This window comes from Nerophis ophidion, linkage group LG21, assembly GCF_033978795.1.
Source record: "Nerophis ophidion isolate RoL-2023_Sa linkage group LG21, RoL_Noph_v1.0, whole genome shotgun sequence".
Lineage (NCBI taxonomy): Eukaryota > Metazoa > Chordata > Actinopteri > Syngnathiformes > Syngnathidae > Nerophis > Nerophis ophidion.
The window spans coordinates 956,969-981,298 of NC_084631.1; the positions used below are offsets into that span (position 1 = coordinate 956,969).

Here is a 24,330-nt window from a genome sequence, read left to right on the forward strand (position 1 = left end):
AATATGTACTGTGCAAACTACTAATAAAAGTCTAAATAAATGAAAGGCTTTTAGAGGTACTTTTGTAACCTTTTCCAGCTTCACGTGAGTCAATCATTCTTCTTAGTAGGTTTTCAGAGAACACTTTTGTGCTAGGCAGCTGTCGACATCAGGCAATATTTCTTGAGAACATCGATCTCCAAACGGGTGTTTGGTTTATTTGGGCAGGGCAGCTTTAATTAACACCTGTAACCTCATCACAGTGGTTGGACTCCAGGTTGACTCTTAGAGAAGTCATCAGCTTAGGACTTCACATACTACAGTGTGAATGTTTAAAAGTTAAAGTATCAATGATAGTGTCTCTCTCACATACACACGGTGTGGCAAAATGTGTCCTCTGCATTTGACTCAGTCTCTTGATCCCCCTCTGGGAGGTGAGGGGAGCAGTAGCGCCCAGGTATCATTTTTGGTGATTTAACCCCCAAATTCTAACCCGTGATGCTGAGTGCCAAGCAGGGAGGTAATGGCTCCGATTTTTATAGTCTTTGGTATGACTCAGTCGGGGTTTGAACTCACAACCTACCGATCACAGGTCGGACACTCTAACCCCTCGGCTACGTTGTGTTAAAAAATAAAACATCACATTTGATGTGCAGTATTAGTTGAAGTAAGAAGACGGTCTATTGTGATTTAAAGATCATAACTCAAATTGTGCAGAAATCCAAGTAATCCCAAAAGGTTCACGTACTTTTTCTGGCATCTGTATGGTCAGGTAAGGCACATGTTAGTGAGGAGACAAACCCTGACTGGACTTTAGATAAAACTGTGGCCAAACTTTGAGCAAATACAATTCTGACAGTAAATTTGCATTTGTATCCAAATATTCCAGTCTTTTTAAGTTAATTGAAATTAAGCAATAGAGATGTCCGATAATGGCTTTTTTACCGATATCCGATATTGTCCAACTCTTAATTACCGATATAAATATATACAGTTATGGAATTAACACATTATTGTGCCTAATTTTGTTGTGATGCATTAAACAATGTAACAAGGTTTTTCCAAAATAAATCAACTCACATTATGGAAAATAAATGCCAACATGGCACTGCCATATTTATTATTGAAGTCACAAAGTGCATTATTTTTTTTAAACATGCCTCAAAACAGCAGCTTGGAATTTGGGACCTGCTCTCCCTGAGAGAGCATGAGGTGGCGGGTAGGGGGTAGCGGGGGGTGTATATTGTAGTGTCCCGGGAGAGTTAGTGCTGCAAGGGGTTCTGTTCTGTTTATGCTGTGTTACGGTGCGTATGTTTTCCCGAAACGTGTTTGTCATTCTTGTTTGGTGTGGGTTCACAGCGTGGCGCCCATTTGTAACAGTGTTAAAGTTGTTTATACAGATAATCCTCAGTGTGACCTGTATGGCTGTTGACCAAGTATGCTTTGCATTCACTTGTGTGTGAAAAGCCGTAGATATCATGTTATTGGGCCGGCACGCCCCCAATATTGTTGTCTGGGTGGAAATCGGGAGGAAAGTTGCCCCGGGAGATTTTTTGGATGGGCACTGAAATTCGGGAATCTACCAGGAAAATCGGGAGGGTTGGTAAGTATGACCGGGAGACGCAATTTTCCGTACAGCGGCGTTTTAAAAAGTCATACATTTTACTTTTCTAAACCGATATTACATTTAAAAGGATTTATCGGCCGATGTTTTCGGACATTTTTATCTAGCAAGCAAGTAATAACCTGTGATAAATCCTGATGAATCCAAATGTAAGAAATGAAAACACATGCATGTTATTGCAACATTTTAATGATGTCTCCAGTACTAATGAGCAGATTGTGGACCCTGCCCCCCCCAAAAAAAGGTTAAAGAAAGAGACAATATAAAAAGGACTGCTAGCCAAACTGTGCAATCATGGCTAATGAGTGAAGTATCTCAAAAACATGCTGACATCTCTCTGAGAAACCACTTAGCCTCAAAAGCTAACAGGCTGGATCGCCTTGCTTTTCGCCACAACCGGTCCTAACATGGAATGTAATACTCGGGAATGTGCACACAAGCATATGCGAATATGATCTTGTTGTAGTCCAACAAGATGACCAATTTCCTTGTAAGGTTAGAAGATCTGGCATTTGCACGCACGACCCAATTTTAAATGTGCTGACAATATTAAATGTCTATTTTCAATGTGCGATATAGAGACCACGGAAAGGATTTGTTAACAAGTGCTTCATTGAATTGCATATAAGCCGCTGTAAAAAATGGATGAAGTATTCTGACAATTATGCCTGACTGGCCCCAGGAAAAAAAAAACCAACTAAACTACAACCCCTCCAATTGAGGTGTAAAGCATAACATTATCCAGATGCTCATGGAAAAGTGCTCCCTGCTAATTGGCTGGAGGAAATGCTTCCGATAAAAGTGAGCAAGTCCTCGTTGGCTGTGGGAAGGAAGGGCTAGGAGGGGCGGGTGTTAACGCATGACATTCGATTCTCACCTCTACAGTGTGGGTTAGCTGGTGAGTGGGGTCATATCAGTCAGGTGGGCGAGATGGCGGGGGTAGAGGGGCGTGTGTGCGGTGTCGAGAACAGGCGGCCCTTTCTCATGCTGCCACTCTATCCTGCAATCTCGGTTGTCGTGGTAACGAGCTTCTCGCCATCCCAGACGGTCTTGAACTGCTCCGGAACTGGAAGCTCCGTCTATGGAAAGCGGCAAGGTCAGTGGACACAAACTAGCATTTTAAACTCCAGACGCGACTTACAAAATCGCCATCTTTTTGGGGAATCAGGATGTTCATCTCAGAGCTCTTGGCGCTGACGATCTCACATTGGAGCGAGTCCTTGCTCAGGTACACATGGCAACCATCAGTCTTGTTGATGGAGATGGTCGGGACCTTACCCAGAACCTGGAGGCGACAGCATTTCTCAGTGCAACATTTGTTACACAGGCTGATACTGTATATCAGGAGTCTAGAGCCGCATGTGGCTCTTTAGTGGCTCCCTGGAGCTTTTCAAAAATGTATGAAAATAGAAAAAGATGGGGAAAAAATATATTTGTTTTAATAGGGTTTCTCTAGGACAGGGATCGGCAACCTTTACCACTCAAAGAGCCATTTTGACCCGTTTCACAAAATAAGGAAAACTATGGGAGCCACAAGAGACTTTTGAAATTTAAAATGAAATAACAGTGTACAAAGTTTTTTTTTTTGCTTTGTGCTATCAACCAGGGGTCTCAGACACGCAGCCCGCACCTTAATATGAACATTTATTATTAGTGAGGCCCGCAAGTTTTATTTAAATGCCGCTTGACAACATCACATTTGCCAACCATCTCAATTTTTCCGGGAGACTACAGAGTTTCAGAACAACCTTTCTCTCGACTGTCTGCTGGTTTTCACCCAAACAACAATAATAAGGGCGTGCTATGATAGCAATGTGTTTAGCGCCCCCTACAACCGTAACACAGCTTACCAGCCCATTGACATGTTGTATGAGGCTTCTGCAGACACACAAATGACTGCAAGTTATACTTGCTCAACAACCATACAGGTTACACTGAGGGTTGTAATTAGGGCTGGGCGATATTGCCTTTTTTTAATATCGTGATATTTTTAGGCCATATCGCGATATACATTACGATATTTTGCCTTGGCCTTGAATGAACACTTGATGCATATAATGACAGCAGTATGATGATTCTATGTGTCTACATTAAAACATTCTTCATACTGCATTCATATATGCTACTTTTAAACTTTCATGCAGAGAGGGAAATCACAGCTAAGTCAATTGAACAAAAGTGTATTTATTAAACAGTTATTAAGCAATGGCACAAACGTTCAAGTCATTTCCAAAACATAAAGTTCAAGCTTGTCAGAGACATTTTAAGTGTCAAATAAAAATGAGCTGCATAATAGGAAATCAAATAGTATTCGTCCTTCACTATGTTGTATGTTACTAAGGTTATGAAATTCTCTTCATTCTCTAGCGAGTGACTTTTCAAATGATGCTACATATTAGCAGTAATGCTACTTTTTATAGCAATGCTTTCCCCACACTTGACAAATTACGGTTGTCTATTCGACATATTCCCACTTGAAGCCGAACCACTGCCAGACGATGGAAACCCTGCTGTTATTGGGAATTAAGTCTTCCTTCATTTGTTACCAGATCCGCACCATCTTTCTCTCATACGGCCAAGTTAGCAGCTAACATTAGCCACATCGCTACTTCTCTGCCCCCTTTTTTTTTTTTTTAACCTCTCTGCCCTGCGAGGGCATGTATGTGACGTGTGACGTATGTAAGCCTGCTTGTCTGCAAGAAGGAGAGACGGGAAAGAGCGAGGAGAGCCTGAAGTGTACGCCCGCAGCTAAAAGTCCTGCGTGTGAACGTATATTTGAATATTACGATAGTCATTTTCTATATCACACGGAGACAAACCTGCAATATATCGTATATATCGCCCAGCCCTAGTTGTAATATAAACAACTTTAACACTCTTACTAATATGTGCCACACTGTGAACCCACACCAAACAAGAATGAAAAACACATTTCGGGAGAACATCCGCACTGTAACACAACAGAACAAATAACCAGAATCCCATGTACCCCGAACTCTTCCGGGCTACTTTATACACTCACGGTACCACCAAACCCTGCCCCCCCCCCCCCAACCAACGTACCTGTTCTGTTGTGTTGCAGTGCGGATGTTCTTCCGAAATGTGTTTGTCATTCTTGTTTGGTGTGAGTTCAAAGTGTGGCGCATATTAGTAAGAGTGTTAAAGTTGTTTGTATCACAACCCTCAATGTAACCTGTATGGCTGTTGAACAAGTATGCCCTGCAGTCGCTTGCGCGTTGAGTCAGCAGCCGCACACTAGATGTGGCCGGCCGGCACTCATATAGCTTAGTATTAAAGCAGCCGCGACAACATGGTGGAGGTGACGTTTAAGGCATTGCCATCACGACACGCCTTCAATATTGTTGTCAGAGTGAAAATCTGAGTGTTATCCTGTGGAGATTTCTGGGAGAGGCACTGAAATCCGGAAAACCTCCTGGAAAAATGGGGTGGGTGGGGGGGGAAAGTATGCAGCTGAGCCACAGAGTGATCCAAGAGCCGTGGGTTGCCTACCCCTGCTCTAGGAGGACAATCTCACTATTTATAAGAAACATGCTTTTCTGATGAGAGTATTTGGCGAGTGTTGTTTTGTCCTAATTTTGGCAGTCCTTGAACTCACTGGAGTTTGTTTACATGTACAATTTTCTTGTTTTATGCTACTCTTTGTCCCATTTTGTCCACCAAATTATTTATGCTGTGTGTGAATGCACAAAAGTGAGCTTTGTTGATGTTATTGACTTGTGTAGAGTGCATGACTTCTAGCAAATCAATGCTAACATGCTATTTAGGATAGCTTTATGTACATATTGCATCATTATGCCTCACTTGTATGTATATTTGAGCTCATTTAATTTCCTATGTCCTGTCTAATTTATATTTGCATTTCTCATGACGTATCTGTATGTAATATTGGCTGCACGCCTGATAGTTGTTTGTGTGCCATGTTGTTCCAGACCACAGCAAACGTTACCCAGCTCGCGTAGATTGTTATAAATCCATTCAAAGAAGACAGCTCGCCATTTTCTTCAACTTAGACCTTTGGCCATTCTAAGACAGTTATATCTAAACATATCATCTTCTAAGAAGCCTCTGTTTCACTAATGTTTTCCAATTTTGTAAAATGGGTAGAAGAAATATATTTCAACATTTCTGTCAACAAAGATTTGCATCAACCTACGACAGTCCTTTTGATAGTAGGCTAACATAGCTAATATAGACACTTACGTCATGTGTTGCCTTCATGAACACTAACAGCTTTTCATTTTTTGCGGCTCCAGTTAGATTATTTTTTGGTATTTTTGGTCAAATATGGCTCTTTCAACATTTTGGGTTGCTGACCCCTGCTGTATATGGACATTTCCACCAAATCAGTGCCGCTTGCCTCCCCATGAAATAGGCTTAAATGTGCGATAGAATTAACTGTAAAATATATATTTTTAAATTAATCAAAGTATTCTGCATGTGGGATCTGATTAGGGATGATGTTTGTTAAGAAACTATCGAGTTTGAGCCCATTATCAAATCCTCTTATCGAACCAATTCCTTATGGAATCCAGATAGGTTGTTGTGTGTGCGCACTGAGTTCCAAAAGCCATAGATGTTATATGACAGGAAAAGCGGACGTGACTGAGGACAGCATGCGGCCGTCATAGGGTGAAGGTTTCAGGTGAGAGAAGATGCTAAAAAGGTACGCCCCCAGTGACCATATAGTGCTGCTATGTGCGTAGTAAATTAAAAAAAATGCAGACAAACATCACCAACCTGGCCGAGGTGCCGCTCACTTTCGACATCCCGGTGAAGCACACTGGAGAAGAAGGGGACCAGCACGGTAGCGAATCAATACGCGCAGAGGGGCAAGAGAAGTCGACTTTTATGGTTGTGCAACCTGCTATGCCAGGGGTCGGGAACCTTTTTGGCTGAGGGAGCCAAGAAGCCAAATATTTTAAAATGTATTTCCCTAAGAGCCATATAATATATATATTTTTTTTAAACACTGAACACAACTAAACGCGTGTATTTTTTAAGTAAAACCAACATTTCCAGAGTACAATAAGTCTCTTATTCTTTGTAATAACATTGTTATTCTGAAGCTAACTGTGGAGGGGGCGTGGCCTGCAGCAAAGCGGGATGTTGCCAGGACCGGCCTCGAAATCAACGACAGGTGCGTAGACAGCCCACCTTGGCCTTTTTATCTAATCACTTGTCGCTCTGTTATAAGCAGCAGCCAGGAGGAGGGACAGGGTTGGGGCTGGAGCCAGAGCGCGAGTGAGGACGAAAGAGAAAAAGACAATTGCTGTAAAGCAACAGAGAAAAATAAAACAAAAAAATATTGGAACCCTAAAACAGGCTCTTGGTGGTCTGAAGAACCCCCAAGAGGGCAAGTCCCACACTAACCAATAATAAATCAATTACTTCTTACCATTAACGCAACTTCTTGAACATAAAAATGCATGAGAATGTTTTATATTTTGAATGTTGTTTTTAACACGGTGATTACAAGTGGAATTATTCATTACTTATCCTGTTAAGCAATGTCAGCTCAGATTTATCCGAGAGACAGATGCAGTCATCAAAAGAGCCACATCTGGCTCTAGAGCCATAGGTTCCCTACCCCTGTGCTATGCTAATTGACAACGAGACTGACTTTGAAAATGTGGAGAGGGAATCTGGCGTGTTTGATGGAGAACTTGCCCAGCTGTTCATTTGGTACACAGAAGAAGAGGACTTTGATGGATTTTGGATGAGGATTAGGGTTGGACGATATCGATTTACACGATATATTGCGGGTTTGTCTCTGCGCGATATAGAAAATGACTATATCGTAATATTCGAGTATAGGTTCACATGCAGTTGCTTTTAGCTGCTGGCAATACACTACAGGCTCTTCTCGCGCTTTCCTGTTTCCTTCTCACAGACAGCAAACGCACCTTCTTACATATGTCACACGCCCTCGTAGAGCAGAGAGGTAGCAGTAAGGGTAATGTAGCTGCACGATAATACGGACCTTCGATCCCTCAGGCTGAGCCGTGAGAGTGTTAATAAAGTAAAATGGCACAGATTCAGTGTAATGGCCCTTGTTTGTTAAAGAATGATGTATCACACACCTGGATCTTGACATCCTTGCAGTTTATGATTTCAACAATGCCCACGACGTTCTCAAACACCAACCCCATTTTCTTACAGTTATCTTGACAGGGGAAGCACAAGACAAGCAACGTTACTCCCATATCATGACACTGGAGAATAAACCAGAAACAAACATGCTCCTTTGTTACCAAGAATGATGGAGTTGATTTTGCCCTTGATGGTCAGAGTGCTCTTATTACACTTGAAAGCATAAACCACCTGCTTCAGCTCAGTGTCACTGATCACCAGATTTGGTGCGTTTTCTTGGTTCTCCTGCGGAGTAAAGAGATCAATTAGAACAGTGGATCTCAACCTTTTTTCAGTGATGTACCCCCGTAAACATTTTTTTTAAATTCAAATATCCCCTAATCAGAGCAAAGCATTTTTGGTTGAAAAAAAAGAGATGAAGTAAAATTCCGCACTATGTCATCAGTTTCTGATTTATTACATTGTATAACAGTGCAAAATATTGCTCATTTGTAGTGGTCTTTCTTGAACTATTTGGAAAACAATATATAAAAATATCTAAAAACTTGTTGAAAAATAAATAAGTGATTCAATTATAAATAAAGATTTCTACACATAGAAGTAATCAACTTAAAGAACCCTCTTTGGGGATTGTAATAGAGATCCATCAACTTAATTCCTTCACAAAAAAATAAATCTTTAACATCAATATTTATGAAACATGTCCACAAAAAAATCTAGCTGTCAACACTGAATATTGCACTGTTGGGTTTTTTTCCCCACAGTTTATGAACTTACATTCTTATTTTGTTGAAGTATTATTCAATAAATAAATTTATAAAGGATTTTTGAATTGTTGCTATTGTTAGAATATTTTTAAAAAATCTCACTTACCCCTTGGCATACCTTCAAAAAGCCCCAGGGGTACATGTAACCCCATTTGAGAACCACTGAATTAGAAGACTACAGTATGTTACTTTACCTAAAGTGTAGTTTGTGTGCTAATACTTTGATTTAGACTTCAGGGCTGTACACTTTTCTGCACGATAGAAAAAATCTGAGCTATATTCACACGTATAGAATTAATGTAATCCTTTCGCCAGTTATACACCGCTGCCTTCCACATGCTTTATAACAGGAGATGTGGAAGTCATCTGCTTATATAAAAACTGTTGAATAGATAGTACTTTATTTAATAATCCATCCCGCCAATGTTGCGCGATCAATGGGTCACCATGAAAAAGAAAACTTAATGAATAATTTGTCAACTGACAGGATATAAACTCACTGTACGGTTGCATTAATTTTAAAAAGATTTTCTAATGTAAAACATAGACATATCCCAATCAATCAAACACAGGGCAGAAACCAGAGGTGAGGCGCATGTGCCACGCAACCCAATTTGTGACGGACTAAAACAATTTGAATTAATTTTACTTGTATAGCGCTTTTCTACCATTTAGCTACTCAAAGCGCTTTGACTCTAGAACCACATTCACCAAGTGATGACGCAGCATCTTCCTAGGATTTAAAAAAATATGGTCATAGTGATGTTACCGTTTCAGATGGTTGATAAGTCTTGATATGTTGAAGCTTGAGGTTTCCTCCCCCCTATATTTGGAGAAAATAGCACCCAAACGTTTTCCTCTAAAACAGGGGTGTTAAACTCATTTTACATTGGGGGCCACATGGAGAAAATTCTACTCCCAATTGGTCCGGACTGGTAAAATCACGGCACGATAACTTAAAAAGAGAGACATCTTCAGATTTTTTTTTAAAACAAGCACATTCTGAAAATGTACAAATCTTAATGTTGGGGTTTTTTTTTTTTACACCTACATGTTGCGATTAATAGTATGCTAGATTTGTCGTTATTTATACTTTCTGAATAATTAATGTGGTAATAATGTTCAGTCAACTCATTGGTGTTAATTTTTAATCTATTAAGAAAAAACAAGTATATCAAAATCAAATTACAGGATGTCGTTTATGTAGTTTGCTCATTTTCCTTGAATGTTTTTTTTTTTTTTTTACATATGTATCATAATCTACAAAGATTTGTTATTGTGACATCTAGTGGACACATTTAAAACAGCGATTTCTTTCATTCAAAAATTTCAGCTAATTTTTATACTTAGCAAACTCATCCCGCGGGCCTGATAAAACCTGTTCACGGGCCTGACACCCCTGCTCTAAAACAATGAAGACGCCATGTTTGTTTTACAATGAGTTTGGAGGAAGTTTACGACAGGATCACAGCAGGGCACGCATGAGAAAAGGAGCGCTGGATCTGCTCACTCTAACCCACCTACAGCACAATACGTGAAATCTCGCCTCACTGGAGCGTTTAATAGGTTATCAGACGCCATAATTTCTCATATCAGCCTGATATTTTTCGAACACCCCGAGAGAATGTACACTACTGACCCATCATTCCAACATTCTCTTAAACGGAATCGCTGTCCAACCTCTGTTGGGTGGGACATTTTTGATATGGACAACAGCAACCTAGAAAAATGCCAGCTTCCCCCCTGGTGGACTGAGAAACTTACCACTTTCCACTTCTTTCCATCCAGCTCCAAAACTGGAGGAAGCGTGCGCGTCGGGGTAGCCGATGCAGCAGGTCGAGAGGAAGGGGAGCTAAAGGGCTTTGGTCCGGTGCGGACAGGAGCCGTCTGAGATCTTAAATCAGGATTCTTGTGGGTCTTTTGATCATCCTTAACATGCCGGAGGCCTGCAAGGAATGATGGATACCGGACATTTAATAATATTGCAATTATAACAATTCAGTCATTGTGAAAAGCTACCCCTGGTGATGTCCGCTCCTTTGTTGATGGACTCGAACAACGCATTGCGACTGAGGGCAGCATCATTCTCGCCAGAGGTATCGCTAATTGGAGGAGGAGGTGGACCAGGAGGGGGTGGGGGAGGGATTCCGCCAGGCGCACTGGGAGGGGCTGCAGCGGTTGTTGCCACTGGGCCCTGCGGAGGAAATCATTATGTTTTTATTTGTGATAAACCGCACCAGTCTACCTAAAGGATACCAGTTGAGTCAGAAACTTTGTCCACTTCTATGCAAGCAAACTAACAGAAGGAAGTATGCAAGTTAAGACAGCAGCTATTGTGAAACTCACGGTCTTGCTCCAAGACAGACCGGTGGTGTGGTGCTGCTTGATGTAACTCTGCATTTCGGTCCAGATGGACACATATGCCCGCACCCAGTCCACATGCTTCTTGTCCCTGCGAGCATGACAGGGAAGAATTGTTGTCTTTGATTTTTATAATAGAAGATGGAACCTCATGCATCCTGAGTAATCTGATCACATTGGAATAATATTGATTTGACCCGACATTCAATAGTTTTTCATTCATTTTTTCTTTATCTCCTTCATTGATGTGCATCTTTGGTCGATAGACAATTATACACCAATGCCTGGGGGCGGAATAGCTCGGTTGGTAGAGTCGCCGTGCCAGCAACTTGAGGGTTCCAGGTTCGAATCCGCCATCCTAGTCACTGCCGTTGTGTCCTTGGGCAAGACACTTTACCCACCCGCTCCCAGTGCCACCCACACTGGTTTAAATGTAACTTAGATATTGGGTTTTCCTATGTGAAGCGCTTTGAGTCACTAGAGAAAAGCGCTATATAAATATAATTCACTTCACTGAGAAGAAGCAGGATGAAGAAAAATCCTATATTTTCCTGCCCCTTTCAACATAATACATAGTCTTACTTAATGGATATCTTACAAACCAACAAATACATCCAAATATAATGAAAACAAAGAAAAAAAACAACAAAAAAGTACAACAAGTGCAAAGTTTCATGAAATAAACTGAAAAAAAAAATCATTTACACCTCACAAGATGATACAAAACCAGACAAAAGAATAAGTAAAACGTAAACACTTATGGCTGTCCATATGATCTTATTGTTCTGTCTTTGTATATTTTTTTCAATTGAAATATATTTTGACAGTCTTTTATCTCATTGTAAAGAGAATTCCATAGTTTAACCCCCACCACTGATATACACATTTGTTTTAAAGTTGTCCTTTATTACTGATTCTTCTATGCTCTGTACTCTCAGAAGTGTGAACAAATATTTTTTGTAAATTTGCTGGTAATGTTTTACTTTTACCCTTAAACATGTGACACATGTTTAAGGCCACTATTTACACACATAAACATGTGTGTAAATAGTGATGCAATCACTCAGGAAGCATGATCAACTCCAAACAAATCAGTGTGTTTATTTAAATCTACTTCTAAAGCCTGATCGGTATTACAGCAGCACTGAAGAAAGCTTGTTCATTGTAATCATGGCATGTTTTAACACAGGAAGTGCACAACCAGACAGCTTGTGGCGCATAAATGCTGACTTAAAAAAAAAGCTCTTTTAGAAAAGAGTCTAAAAGGAAGGGGAAAAAAGCTCACTTGTAGTGTTCTATGCAACAATTACTGTACATTTTGCTGTACTGGAAAATAGCTAGGCTATACTCAATCTCAGCAGAATCGAGAACAAAAAATCCTTACTTATCCTTGTATTCCTTGAGCACACGGTTGGTGTAGAACATGGCTGCATCCTGCATCTCTTTTACATACGGGCATGGCTTTGGGTCCTGGAACAGAGAGGCAACATGGAGAACAATCAGTGGTACATTGTGGAATGTAACAGTTCAAGCTCTGCTTCTGATGCATTTAAAAAAAGGCATAGAGTAGAGTATCAGCTATCCAAATTACAACAGCCGAGCGGTTTGTGGACCATCATGCCCCAGTTGGCGAGGAGTTGTCATTATTTCACCCACAGCCTTGCAAACACAATGCTTTCTACTGTCTCACACATGGGGAAATATGCCCACCATAGCAACCCATCCCAGGGCAGGCACGCTCTCGCTGACAGCAGAAAGGTGGTTGAAGTGCTGAGACGTACGGTTCTGCTCACGGAATGCCTGCACCTGCTGGATGGCTTTGGACACCGGCTGCAGAAGGCCGGTCAAAACCGCCTGGACCAACAGGAAGAGAAATTTCACTTCACATACTATTTAAAAAAAAAAAAACTAAGAGTGAACAAAAATAAATCCCTAAATTATAATAAGCACTTTGTGTGAGCAGTAACTATCTACAGTTAACTGCAGATTGTAATTATAAGGTATGCAATTGTTTAAAATGTGTAAATAAACAAAATGAGTAACTGACATCAGAGGGCTTCTGCGCAGAGGAGGCCGTGATGAGAAGTTGTCTCTGACTAGAGAATGCCTGCTTCATCATTTCTGCCTGTGAGGAGGAAAAGAAAAACAAGACCTGGATGAGAATATTATCACCATGGCAGAGGAAATTACAAATGATAGTCTAATATACAGTATATTTCAGTTATATAAACAGCACATTAAATGCTCATTAAGGGTGCAATAATTCCAGCAGCATCTACATAATCAATACGTACATGTTTCAGGACATCCCCGCCTATCTGCTGGCTCAAAGAGTAGTACTGAGTCACAGGGCCATTGATGATCTCGTCAAAGGCCTCAACGTAGGGTGATACCACTGTAAAAACAAAAACATTGGCCAATTGGACATTTATAAAACTCAAACATAAACCTTCTAAACTATCAAGAAAAAAAAAAAGAAAAAAGGGTAATCCCAATGTGATGCTGTAGAAAGAGGCCTTACTAAAATAATAGCTCCATCATCTAATTACAGCCGCCAAGCATAAAGCAAGAGCAGTGCAGTTTTGTTTTTTATATATTCAGAAGCCTTTTTATCCCTTTAAAACATCCTGTAAAAAGACATACCCTCTGAAAATATGCCTGATAACCCCAAACTGGAGGATAAGTTTTCTAAAATCAGAATGTTTTTTTTTTAATTAGTTAAATGTTTTATGGTACAATAAATTAACATCACACTTGGAATGCAAATGATGCATGTGTTTAGCAATGGATGACTTAAAACATTTTAGAAAAAGACATGTAACGTAATATTTAGAAAAATACCAATAAGCCCGTTAGATCAGTGGTCCCCGACCTTTTTGTAGCTGCGGACCGATCAACGCTTGATAATTTGAAAACGGGGGGTATTTTATTTTTTGTCATGAAAAAAGGAGGTTTTTTGGGTTGGGGCACTAATTGTAAGTGTATCTTGTGTTTTTTATGTTGATTTAATAAAAAAATTTAAAAAAATTCAACTTAAATTTTTTTTTATAAAAAATTATTCTGCAGCCCGGTACCAATCAAGCCCGGTGGTTGGGGACCACTGCTTTAGATGGAGTAAAAACAGTCATTTTAACATCTTCAATAGATTGTATTTTACACCCTCGCAAGTGTTTAAAATTGGTACATTACACATAACATTATTTCTAAAAAAGGTGTCACGAATCTAAATAAACTACCGTATTTCCTTGAATTGCGGCCGGGTGTATAGTATGCGGCTCCCTTGAATTACTGCCGGGTCAAACTCGCTTGGCAAAATAATTAGCGCATGCTTAGCATTACCGCCCGGTCAAACTTGTGACGTCAGGAGTGACACTTCCCCTGTCATCATTTTCAAAATGGAGGAGGCTGATTTCAATACTTGTAATTTGAAATCGCATAAAGGGAAGAAGATTAAGAGCTATTCAGTAGGATTTAAGGTCCAAGCTATTGAATAGCGGTATGCTAAAAAGAACAGTAAGCAGCTGTGTTTTATTAATACCTGTGAAGCAGACAGTCCGACAGACAGGCAGGGCACGGCTGGAGTTGGCGGCGTGGGATTAGGGTACCTAACCCTAACCTCGTCACGTGACGAAGGAGAGGGTGCTCTCTCCCTCAAGTGACAGGGAGAGAGCACAGAGTTCCCAAAGAGTAAATAGCATACCAGTCACTTCCTGCTACCGGCATACAACTACAGCTGATTGGACTGTGGCGGTCACGTGACTGGGAAGCGCGCAAACAGTAAATAGAAAGGTAAGAGCTTAATAGTCTCCACAAATGTATGTATTTGACACATGCGTTACATAAAAGGTAAGACCATAATAACCTTTTTTTTAATTAAATGTGCTTTTCATGATAGCATCCTTACATCACACTCACATTTTTACTGCATGCCTTTGGTAAGCGCAGGAGTCAGAAGAGGTTTTAAATTAATTAGCGCATGCTTACTTTTACCGCATGCCTTTGGTAAGCGCAGGGGTGGGAAGAGGTTTTAAATTAATTAGCGCCCCGGCGGCAACTCAAGGAAATACGGTAATTCATTTACTGCGGGCATGTCAGAAATTGAGAGTTGTAGTCAGTTGTGCTAAATTGCCTTGGTTGAGCATCCGATGCCACCGTAGGTCCCGTGGGGTGAGTCACTCACAAGAGCTGCTAATGTTAGCAAAGTTAGCTCGTATGTTGAACTGGAAAACAACTGATTTAAAGGAATGGTGTATGAAACAAGCACAGCTTCCTCATTAACATGGCATGATGTCAGAGTTAAGGACCACATGCCTACAGCCATGGTCTTAAGTCTATTCTATTATACCTATAAAGCTCTTAAAAAACTTCCAAACACTTCCATTAAAGATTGATAATGATCTAAGTATTTAGTAACAGGCAAATGTATACTATTTATGTATTTTGAATATTTTAAGCATACAGGGCGCAATAATTTCATAAACGCAATGTAACAATCACTTGTTTTTACTGCAGACTTTATGACAGCCAACAAATGTAATAAAACACCACTTACTATACCTAGGTCTGCTATATTCCAATTTTTAAATGAAAAATTACTCTTAATTCTCACGAAGAAAATGGGGGTGAAACAGAGTGTCTTTTCGTGTCATTCCCGTCGTTTTCTGGTCCAAATTGACTGTCAAAGTGTCCCAACTTTTCGGAATGCATCCTTGTTATTCTACTATCCAAATGAGAAGCATGATTTAGGATCTTTATGATCCAAATCCCATTGGGTTGTGTTACTTCTTGCCCCGATGTGGGATCTAAACTCAGGATTTCATTGTGGCCCGTGCAGCCCTTTGAGACACTTGTGATTACAAGCTGGAGATCACTGTGCCACTCTAAATAATTTGTATATCACTATTACTGGGTTAATATTCAAGGCACAAAATGTAAATGGAGTATTGTTGGCACTTTTGGGGTGTTTTTTTTATTGGGTTTCAAGGGTGGTAATTTTGTTTTCCCCCAGTTTCTCATTACAACATGTCTGAAAACTAAAAGGAGGAGGAAGAATCACAATTTATTCAATCCTACCCCTTTTACATTACACATGGGTTTACTTCCTGTTCTCAATTTGTAAACACAATTTAAATCCACAAATAATAAATATTAAAGTTCTTGTGAATACATATTTAAGTAAATTGTGATTGACATAATTAGATGAATAAAGTTGTTATTAAAATAATTTTCAATATTGTTTAAAATATTGTTTAGGATTCTTCTTCATAATTTGTAAACACTTTAATTGGAAGAGTTTCATGAAGTGGATCATATCAGTACATTGACTTCTTTGCTTATGTTGCTGTGCATTTACTTTCTTTAATTTGCTTTGTTGTTAGCAAAATGTTGAAATAATCCCTAGGTTTTTTAGTACAGATGCTTAAAAACTAACAGGTTGAAAACAATATAGAAAATTGTGGTAAAATAAAGATCGGGTGATATGGAAAATAAAAATCATAATTGTGTTTTTTTTGCCATATCACCCAGCCCTATTTTTCCAATTCTGCTGGAAAAGGTAAAAACTTTACAACATTCTTGGGAGTGCTGGCCATGGTCATTTTCCATTATGTACCTACAGTGTTACATTCTTAAAACAACTAAACTGTTGTAGTTTGCATTACTATGGTATTGTTTTTTTAAACAATACTTCTTATCTAAAAGTATGTTTTTGTTTTTTAAAGTCGTATTGAAATTGTGCTGTTCTGAGAAGGTCAAACACAGAATAAATGGATTTAACTTAGTTTGAATGAGCGGGCCTGCTTTAAAATACAAGTTTTAGGAGTAGGTTGTGCTCATAGATTAAGGTACCACTGTACACTTGCCAAACTAGTCTGTATGTATCGCATGTATTCTGTAAAGGTTATATGGTTATTCAAAGAAAAATAACTACCTCCACCAGCAGACCCTCCATTGCTGCTACCGGGCCCTGACATAGCCTCCAGGCGTCCCACTGCAACCTCCAGCCGCTGTACCAGATTCACCAACTCTGCCATACCTGTGGATAAAGAGGCCTTTAGGAAAGGAAAGGACGAGTAGACACCAAGACGGTTATATATTCTCTAAAAACACAGAAAAATGATCAATAGCAGCAGCTTCTGACCAACATGTAAATTATCAGGTTATTTTTCCTACATCAGAATTATAACAGTGTGGGCATTAATCATCATAGCTCAATTGGAGTTTAATATATTAACTGGAAACTGATTTTCATCAGGAGGTGGGGGCAAAAAATGTACACTAAACCTTTCTACCATTGAATGCTTAGGTGATAAAAGCAAGGAATGTCTGCTGGGAAGCAGGTTAGGACTTGCTTCGGGAAAAAAGGTACATAGACACAGACTCCAGTGTGCAGACACACCCTGTCAAGCCAGGTAAGCCATTTGTGGCCAAAATTTGACTTTCCAAACCATACAGGGATTGCAATTATTTCTTACCAGTTTAAATGTTCTACCAGTATCTGACCAAACCACACCTAGCCAGAAAGATCAATCTTATGTAAGACTGCGGTTACGTGACACCACCAGTGTCAGGTGGTGTCTCTACCTGGCTGAAAACATGATGACGTCAACAATTTTAACTACAGCCACCTTGTTTTCAAAAGGTTGTTACGTGCGAGTAGGGATGGGTGACAATGGGGGAAAGAAAACTAGCACAACTATTAGAAATCTCCACCTTAATTTTGGTTAATGCACTTTTATTCCACACTTGACTACGACTTTAATTTTTGGTCTGATGTCATCCTCATTGCAGCCAACGTGTGTCCAAACAACAAATGTTTTTCTGGTACCAAGCTGCTTAATTGTATGGTCAGCTCTTTCTTTAGTTTTCCTCCATGAGGTTTTGGCGTAGCGGACTGGATGCATACTTTTGCTGTTTTTTTTGGCAGCCTGTCTTCCAACTACACAACCAGTCCCGAAGTGTATTTTAAGGAAATGGTGTATTAGAGAATTAAACGGGGGAAAACCAAGATTAGAACTATGTCACACAGGGTTGGAAACTAGCTGTTGAGTAAAGAACCAAGACTAAAATGTTGACATTGTACACTTCAAAATAATGAAATCTTGCCAGTAAATGAGTCACCCTCGCCCTTTTAATGTTGCACGTGCTTGCAGAGAGTTGTACAATAACTTCTCCATTATGCTCAAGAGATATATTTAGATAAGGACAGAACACACACCCTAAATAAAACCCATGACCTAATTGATGTCTAGTGCCAGGAGCAGCATTCAAACCTGAAGAAAGTTAAGTGTCTCTTCAAGAAATATGCAAAACAACAAAATATCTTAAAAGGCTTTGCACATGAGCACATTTGAGATGTCTTCATATATCCTCAATTCCTGCTCATGGAGCCTAAGTACGTACACCTTTGGAAGATGTCTGCCATTGAGCCCCGCCCGACAGCCTGTCTGAGGCGTTCCGGGTCAGAGAAAAAAGTTGTCCAGACGGGGGCGTAATGGTACACCGGCGAGGCTAGTAGCTAGAACTAAACACGAAAAAAGAAAACATGTTTAATCTTTAGCGGTAATACTAACGTGAAACTCTTTGATCTGGCTGACGTCAACAACACGCCTTTTGTTTTATCCTAAGTGGCCAACATGGATGCGTTCTCTGAAAACTTCAACAAACATTAAACTTTCTATATTTCACCTTGCACTAGTGTTATTAAGAAATAAAACTGGTGAGCACAACTTTGTTTTTCACCTCAAAGTCATTCTCATTTACTTGACCGCCACATGTGCAGCACGTCCCATCTAAAATTGAACAAACATGCCACACGGTTCATTTTAAAGTTGAGTTACGGAAAATAAAACTAAGCAAGTGATATATTGTTGCAATTCAAGATAAAGCTGGTCCGTGTCTGTCAGGGATCTTCGTGAATGCTAGCGGAGCTAGCAAAGTCGGCAGAGGTTTACCAAAGTCTTGTCAAAACTGTTCCAACTCCCAGACAAGTCTAACCATTTGTTATGTGACACGTTGATATTGTAAAATACAGTGATGTGCCGTCAGGGCCAGCAAGGCTTTCTCTGCTGGCCTCACATAACCAGAAATCATGATCAGATTTACAAAGAAAAGTATTTTTTTTAAATTTACTTTCCCTATACATCCAACAGTATTCATGCCATATTTGTTGGGTATCGAGTATCGATTAGAACCGGGACTTAACAGTAACAGCAACATTACATGTTTGTTTATGTTTGCAGGGATATGGTGGAAAACTCTTAACACAAAATACATACCACCTTCCAGGGACTACCTGGAAAACATTGATCCGGGCACGGTACAAGAAGAATCGGAATCGTTCAAATTCAAACGATACCCAGCCCTAGCCATATTATGATCCTTCCAGTGCAGTCGTTTTTATGTTATAGAGTTCTTATCCAATCAGAATTCAGTTAGCTTAAGTTGCCATGCTGTACCAAATCTGTCAGAGGCCTTCAGATTCAGCAATGCGGGCGTCCGTGTGCTGTAAGTGAACAGTTGCGATAGCCAATCAGATTGCGAGTTGTTGTCAGTAAGGCCTTCTAGCTGGCCTAAGGCAGGTATATATTGTGATGTTATGAGCTGGGTTAGTGCTTTTCAACCTTTAAGCCAAGGCACATTTTTTTCATTGAAAAAAATCCAAGGGGACACTATCCCATCCTCGTTGCCATTGTTGTGTGCCAAACTTGTCACTTATTACCATTATTATTACAGTAATCTATTCATTTCTGCACCTTATTGCTGTTTTATCCTGCGCTACAACGAGCTAATGCAACAAAACGTTCTTATCTGTACTGTCAAGTTCAAATAATAAATACAGTTTTGGTTAATTGACTTTGTGATTTCCTTCTCTGTATGAAAGAATGTTTTAATGTAGACACATAGAAACATCATCCTGCTGAGATTTTATGTATCAAATGTTCATCCAAGGCTAAGGCAAGATACCGATATATATATATATATATATATATATATATATATATATATATATATATATATATATATATATATATATATATATATATATATATATATATATATATATATATATATATAAGTATATTGCGATATGGCCTAAAAATATTGCGATATTAACAAAAGGCCATATCGCCCAGCCCTACTGTATAGTATTTCTCCAGCAATGGTCATGTGGTGACATCCAGCCATTTTCTACCGCTTATTCCCCCTTGGGGTCGCTGGTGCCTAGTGATGGGTTGATAGGGCATCATGTAGCGTTTCGACACATTGCAAAACTGTATTGATACTGTGTCAAAAAATACTGACATCTGCTGGACATTAAAAATCCCTACAGGTAACCTATGGACCGACTCAACTGACACTGATTTTATGACCTTCCATCCATTTTCTACCGCTTATTCCCTTTTGGGGTCGCGGGGGGCGCTGGCGCCTATCTCAGCTACAAACCAAGTCTTTGTATTTCAAATCTTCATTTAAATAAAAATATATTTTTATCTTTTTTAGATACAGTCAATAAATAATGTGAACATGTATCATAACATGGAAATCTAAGAAAGTGTTGTGAATGAGGATGCTTGTGGACTGGGAATTGTTATCTATTTATTTTTTTTACATGCGCTCTGAATACGCACTGTTGATAAAAACTTTTATTAGTAGATTGCACAGTACAGTACATATTCCGTACAATTGACCACTAAATGGTAACACCCGAAAGAGTTTTTCAACTTGTTTAAAGGCCTACTGAAAGACACTACTACCCACCATGCAGTCTGATAGTTTATATATAAATTATGAAATATTAACATTGCAACAAATGCCAATACGGCCTTTTTAATTTACGAAATTGCAATTTTAAATTTCCCGGGAGTTTCGTCTTTAAAACGTCGTCTAATGATTACGTGTACGCAAGACGCCACGGGTTTTTAGGAAATATGAACGCTACGCACAAACACACAGCTAAAAGTAGTCTGCTTTAACGGCATAATTACACAGTATTTTGGAGAACTGTATTGCTGAATCTCTTGCAATTTGTTCAATTAATATTGGAGAAGTCAAAGTAGAAAGATGGAGTTGGGAATCTTTAGCCTTTAGCCACATAAACACACGGTGATTCCTTGTTTAAAATTCCTGGAGGTGAAAATTTACTATGGTTCTGAGCGCGGTCAAGCGGACATGAAACACGACGGAATGTCAACCAGCAAGTTTCGGTGAGAAAATTGTGGTTGAAAAGTCGCTTCTTACCGGAGAAAAGCTGACCTTGCCCCGTCCATAGCTGCTGTCGACTCCCCTGAGACACTGCGCGTCAAGACACCCGTGGACGTACACCTCCGACTATCAGGTACTATTTAACTCACTAAAACACTAGCAAACACAATAGAAAGATAAGGGATTTCCCAGAATTATCCTACTAAACGTGTCTAAAAACATCGGAATCCGTCCCAATGCAATTGTTTTTTTTTTGTTTGTTTTTCCTAGTCCGTCACTATCAATATCCTCAAACACGAATCTTTCATCCTTGCTCAAATTAATGGGGAAATTGTCGTTTTCTCGGTCCGAATAGCACTTTTTGTTGGAGGCTCCCATTAAAATCAATGTGAAGATGTGAGGAGCTCCCACACTTGTGACATCATCAACTGCTACTTCCGGTAGAGGCAGGGCTTTTGTCTTAGCACCGAAAGTCGCAAACTTTATCGTGGATGTTCCCTACTTAATCCTTTCAGCAAAAATATGGCAATATAGCGAAATGATCAAGTATGACACATAAAATGGACCTGCTATCCCCGTTTAAATAACAAAATCTAATTTCAGAAGGCCTTTAAATCGGGGTACACGTTAATCAATTCATGGTAAAAAGGTAATGGGTTCGAGCTGGATTTGAACAAGTGCCCGAGGGAACTCAGCATGAACAGCTACGGTCCTTCACTCTACCAACTGATCTATCAAAGAGATTGGTTGTTACCGTTTTTTAATGTAACCAATTGGATGGTTGTGTGGGTGGGACAATGCTGGAAACTTTGACAGAACAGGATGAAACGACAAGGAATTAACACAAATACCTTTTTTTCCCCCGATATATCAGGGGTCGGGAACCTTTTTGGCTGAGAGAGCCATGAAATGCAAATATATTAAAATGTATATCCGTGAGAGCCATAAAATATTTTTTAACACTGAAAACAACGAAAAGTGTGCATTTTTAAGTAACACCAACATTTATTCTGAAGCTAACCCATAATAAATAAAATACTTCTTATCAATGCGACTTCTTGAACAGATTTGGTCGAAAACGAATGGATGGATTAAAATGCAGAGGAATGTTTTATATTTTGAATGTTATTTTTAACTCTGATTACCAGTGGAAATAATAATTTATCGTGTTAAGCAATGTCAGTTAAGATGAATCTGAGAGCCAGATGCATCAATCCAAAGAGCCACATCTGGCTCTAGAGCCATAGGTTCCCTACCCCTGCGATATATGATCAAAATATTCCCACACGGCGGAAATGATTGACGACGATAAATTTCAAATGACCAACGACAGAAGTGAACTGCGGCGATTCTGTTGGCAGCAGCATCTCGTTGACAGATGCGCTTCCTTCTAAACAGTTTGGCGCGCAGACGTCAGTGCGACACAGTTCGCGTATCAGTCACATGACCGAAACTGCTCATCATCGGTCACGTGACTTCCGAAAAGTGGTACGCGCACCGGCACAGGGTTTTGCTCTATGAGCTCGACGCATGCGCCCATGCATCGGTGTTTCCGGAACCATCACTACTGGTGCCTATCTCAGCTACAATCGGGCGGAAGGCGGTGTACACCCTGGACAAGTCGCCAACACAGATAGACAACATTCACACTCACATTCACACACAAGGATCAATTTTTAGTGTTGCTGATCAACTTATCCCCAGGTGCATGTCTTTGGAGGTGGGAGGAAGCCGGAGTACCCGGAGGGAACCCACGCAGTCACGGGGAGAACATGCAAACTCCACACATAAATATCCCGAGGCCGGGATTAATGATGATGGCCTCCTGAGGTAACCATTGGACACAGGACATCACTGAAGGCCTAGGTGGGAAACGCACTGGTAGAAAATACATTTTTGTGACGTTAAACGCCGCTTTTCAAACGAAATATCGCCACAATGAAAACACCGCAAGCAAGCAAGTGCACTCAATTCCTCCGAAGCGACATATTGACAATTGGGAGTGCCCTCAAATGTTTACGGTAATCAAACTAAGTATGCTGGGCTGTGCTTCCTCTTTGTGGTGGCATTTCCTGCTTCTCTCCGCCAACACGCCCTCCCTCTGCTACTAGTATTATTAGTATTATTATTAGTATTATTATGCCTGCGAGCTTTCTTTGCTGAACAATAACACGGACAAATGACAGAAGTAGAAAGAACAGACTGTTGTTTGGTCGACTAAAAGTGACATATTGTTGAATAATAGCGCGGCGGTGAGAGTACTGATTAGCATGAGTTGCTAACCGTCACACTGATTTTAATGCTGACTTGTGGACGAGAAGGAAGCGCTCGGTTGGGAGTGTTTTTTTAAAAACAATAATAATGTTCCTGAGGCTTAGAAGAGCAAGGAATGTGTTGTTACCTGCTAGCGCGGTGACTTGCTTGTTTACTTGGACGTCGTCTTCGTCTGTTGTGTCCGAGCAGGAGCTTCTTCCTGGATGAAATTACCCAGCTGCCACCGCGCCGCCTTTCCGCCCTTGTCTGCGCGAGCCTTCCTTTGCCTTATATGGAGGCGGCCGGCCAAATGTGATGCGTTCCAGGACTATCGGATATTTCTTATTTTCCGACCTCCCTATGTCTCGCATTAAAAGATTGCAGTTGTGACAAAATGCGGCTGTGAGACTTTTGACAAGAACAAGAAAGTTTGATCATACTAAACCTATACCTTTATATACCTATACTGGCTCACCTGCACTGGCTTCCTGCTGTTCGGTGTGTGGTATTCGGGGACAATTAATGTATTTTTCAAACCGAGACTCACTGACTTTGGCTCACTATATGTTAAGAACATAGATCAAAATACAATTTAGTGATGGGTTGATGAGGCGTCATGTATCGTTTCGACACATTGCAAAACTGATTCTGTGTCAATACTGTGTCACTAAATACTGACATCTGCTGGACATTAAGCATCCCTACAGGCCACCTATGGACCGACTCAACTGACACTGATTTTAAGACCTAGACCAGGGGTCGGGAACCTTTTTGGCTGAGAGAGCCATGAAAGCCAAATATTTCAAAATGTATTTCCGTGAGAGCCATATCATATAATTTTAACACTGAATACAACTAAATGCGTGCATTTTTAAGTAAGACCAACATTTTTAGAGTATAATAAGTCTCTTATTCTTATTCTTATTCTTGTTATTCTGAAGCTAACCAATAATAAATCAAATGTCATGTCTGTTGATCATGTTTTTGTTTGGCCATGTGCTGTTTGTCCTTTGGACTCTTTAAGTTCCTGTT

At 40.0% G+C, this 24,330-nt stretch overlaps 1 protein-coding gene across 1 annotated transcript; it reads right to left on the reverse strand.

Annotated features, from left to right (window-relative positions):
• Positions 1 to 1,776: 1,776 nt before the first annotated feature.
• Positions 1,777 to 23,600, reverse strand: LOC133539552 (adenylyl cyclase-associated protein 1-like). The gene is made up of 13 exons (XM_061881545.1): positions 23,447 to 23,600; positions 16,772 to 16,876; positions 13,137 to 13,237; positions 12,890 to 12,967; positions 12,553 to 12,696; positions 12,227 to 12,312; positions 10,828 to 10,933; positions 10,501 to 10,675; positions 10,246 to 10,427; positions 7,876 to 7,999; positions 7,705 to 7,787; positions 2,745 to 2,888; positions 1,777 to 2,682 (listed from the first exon to the last, which is right to left on the reverse strand). Exons 2-13 carry the CDS (start codon positions 16,872 to 16,874, stop codon positions 2,599 to 2,601), a joined length of 1,410 nt encoding a protein of 469 aa, XP_061737529.1. The 5' UTR covers positions 16,875 to 16,876; positions 23,447 to 23,600; the 3' UTR covers positions 1,777 to 2,598.
• Positions 23,601 to 24,330: the final 730 nt, after the last annotated feature.

Coding starts and splice junctions, on each gene's coding strand:
- LOC133539552 (XM_061881545.1), bottom strand. CDS start 16,874: ATGGCAGAGTTGGTGAATCTGGTACAGCGGCTGGAGGTTGCAGTGGGA. Junction 12,313..12,552: donor CCCTGGGATGGGTTGCTATG/GTGGGCATATTT, acceptor TCTCTGTTCCAG/GACCCAAAGCCATGCCCGTA. Junction 8,000..10,245: donor ATGGAAAGAAGTGGAAAGTG/GTAAGTTTCTCA, acceptor TTTACTCCGCAG/GAGAACCAAGAAAACGCACC.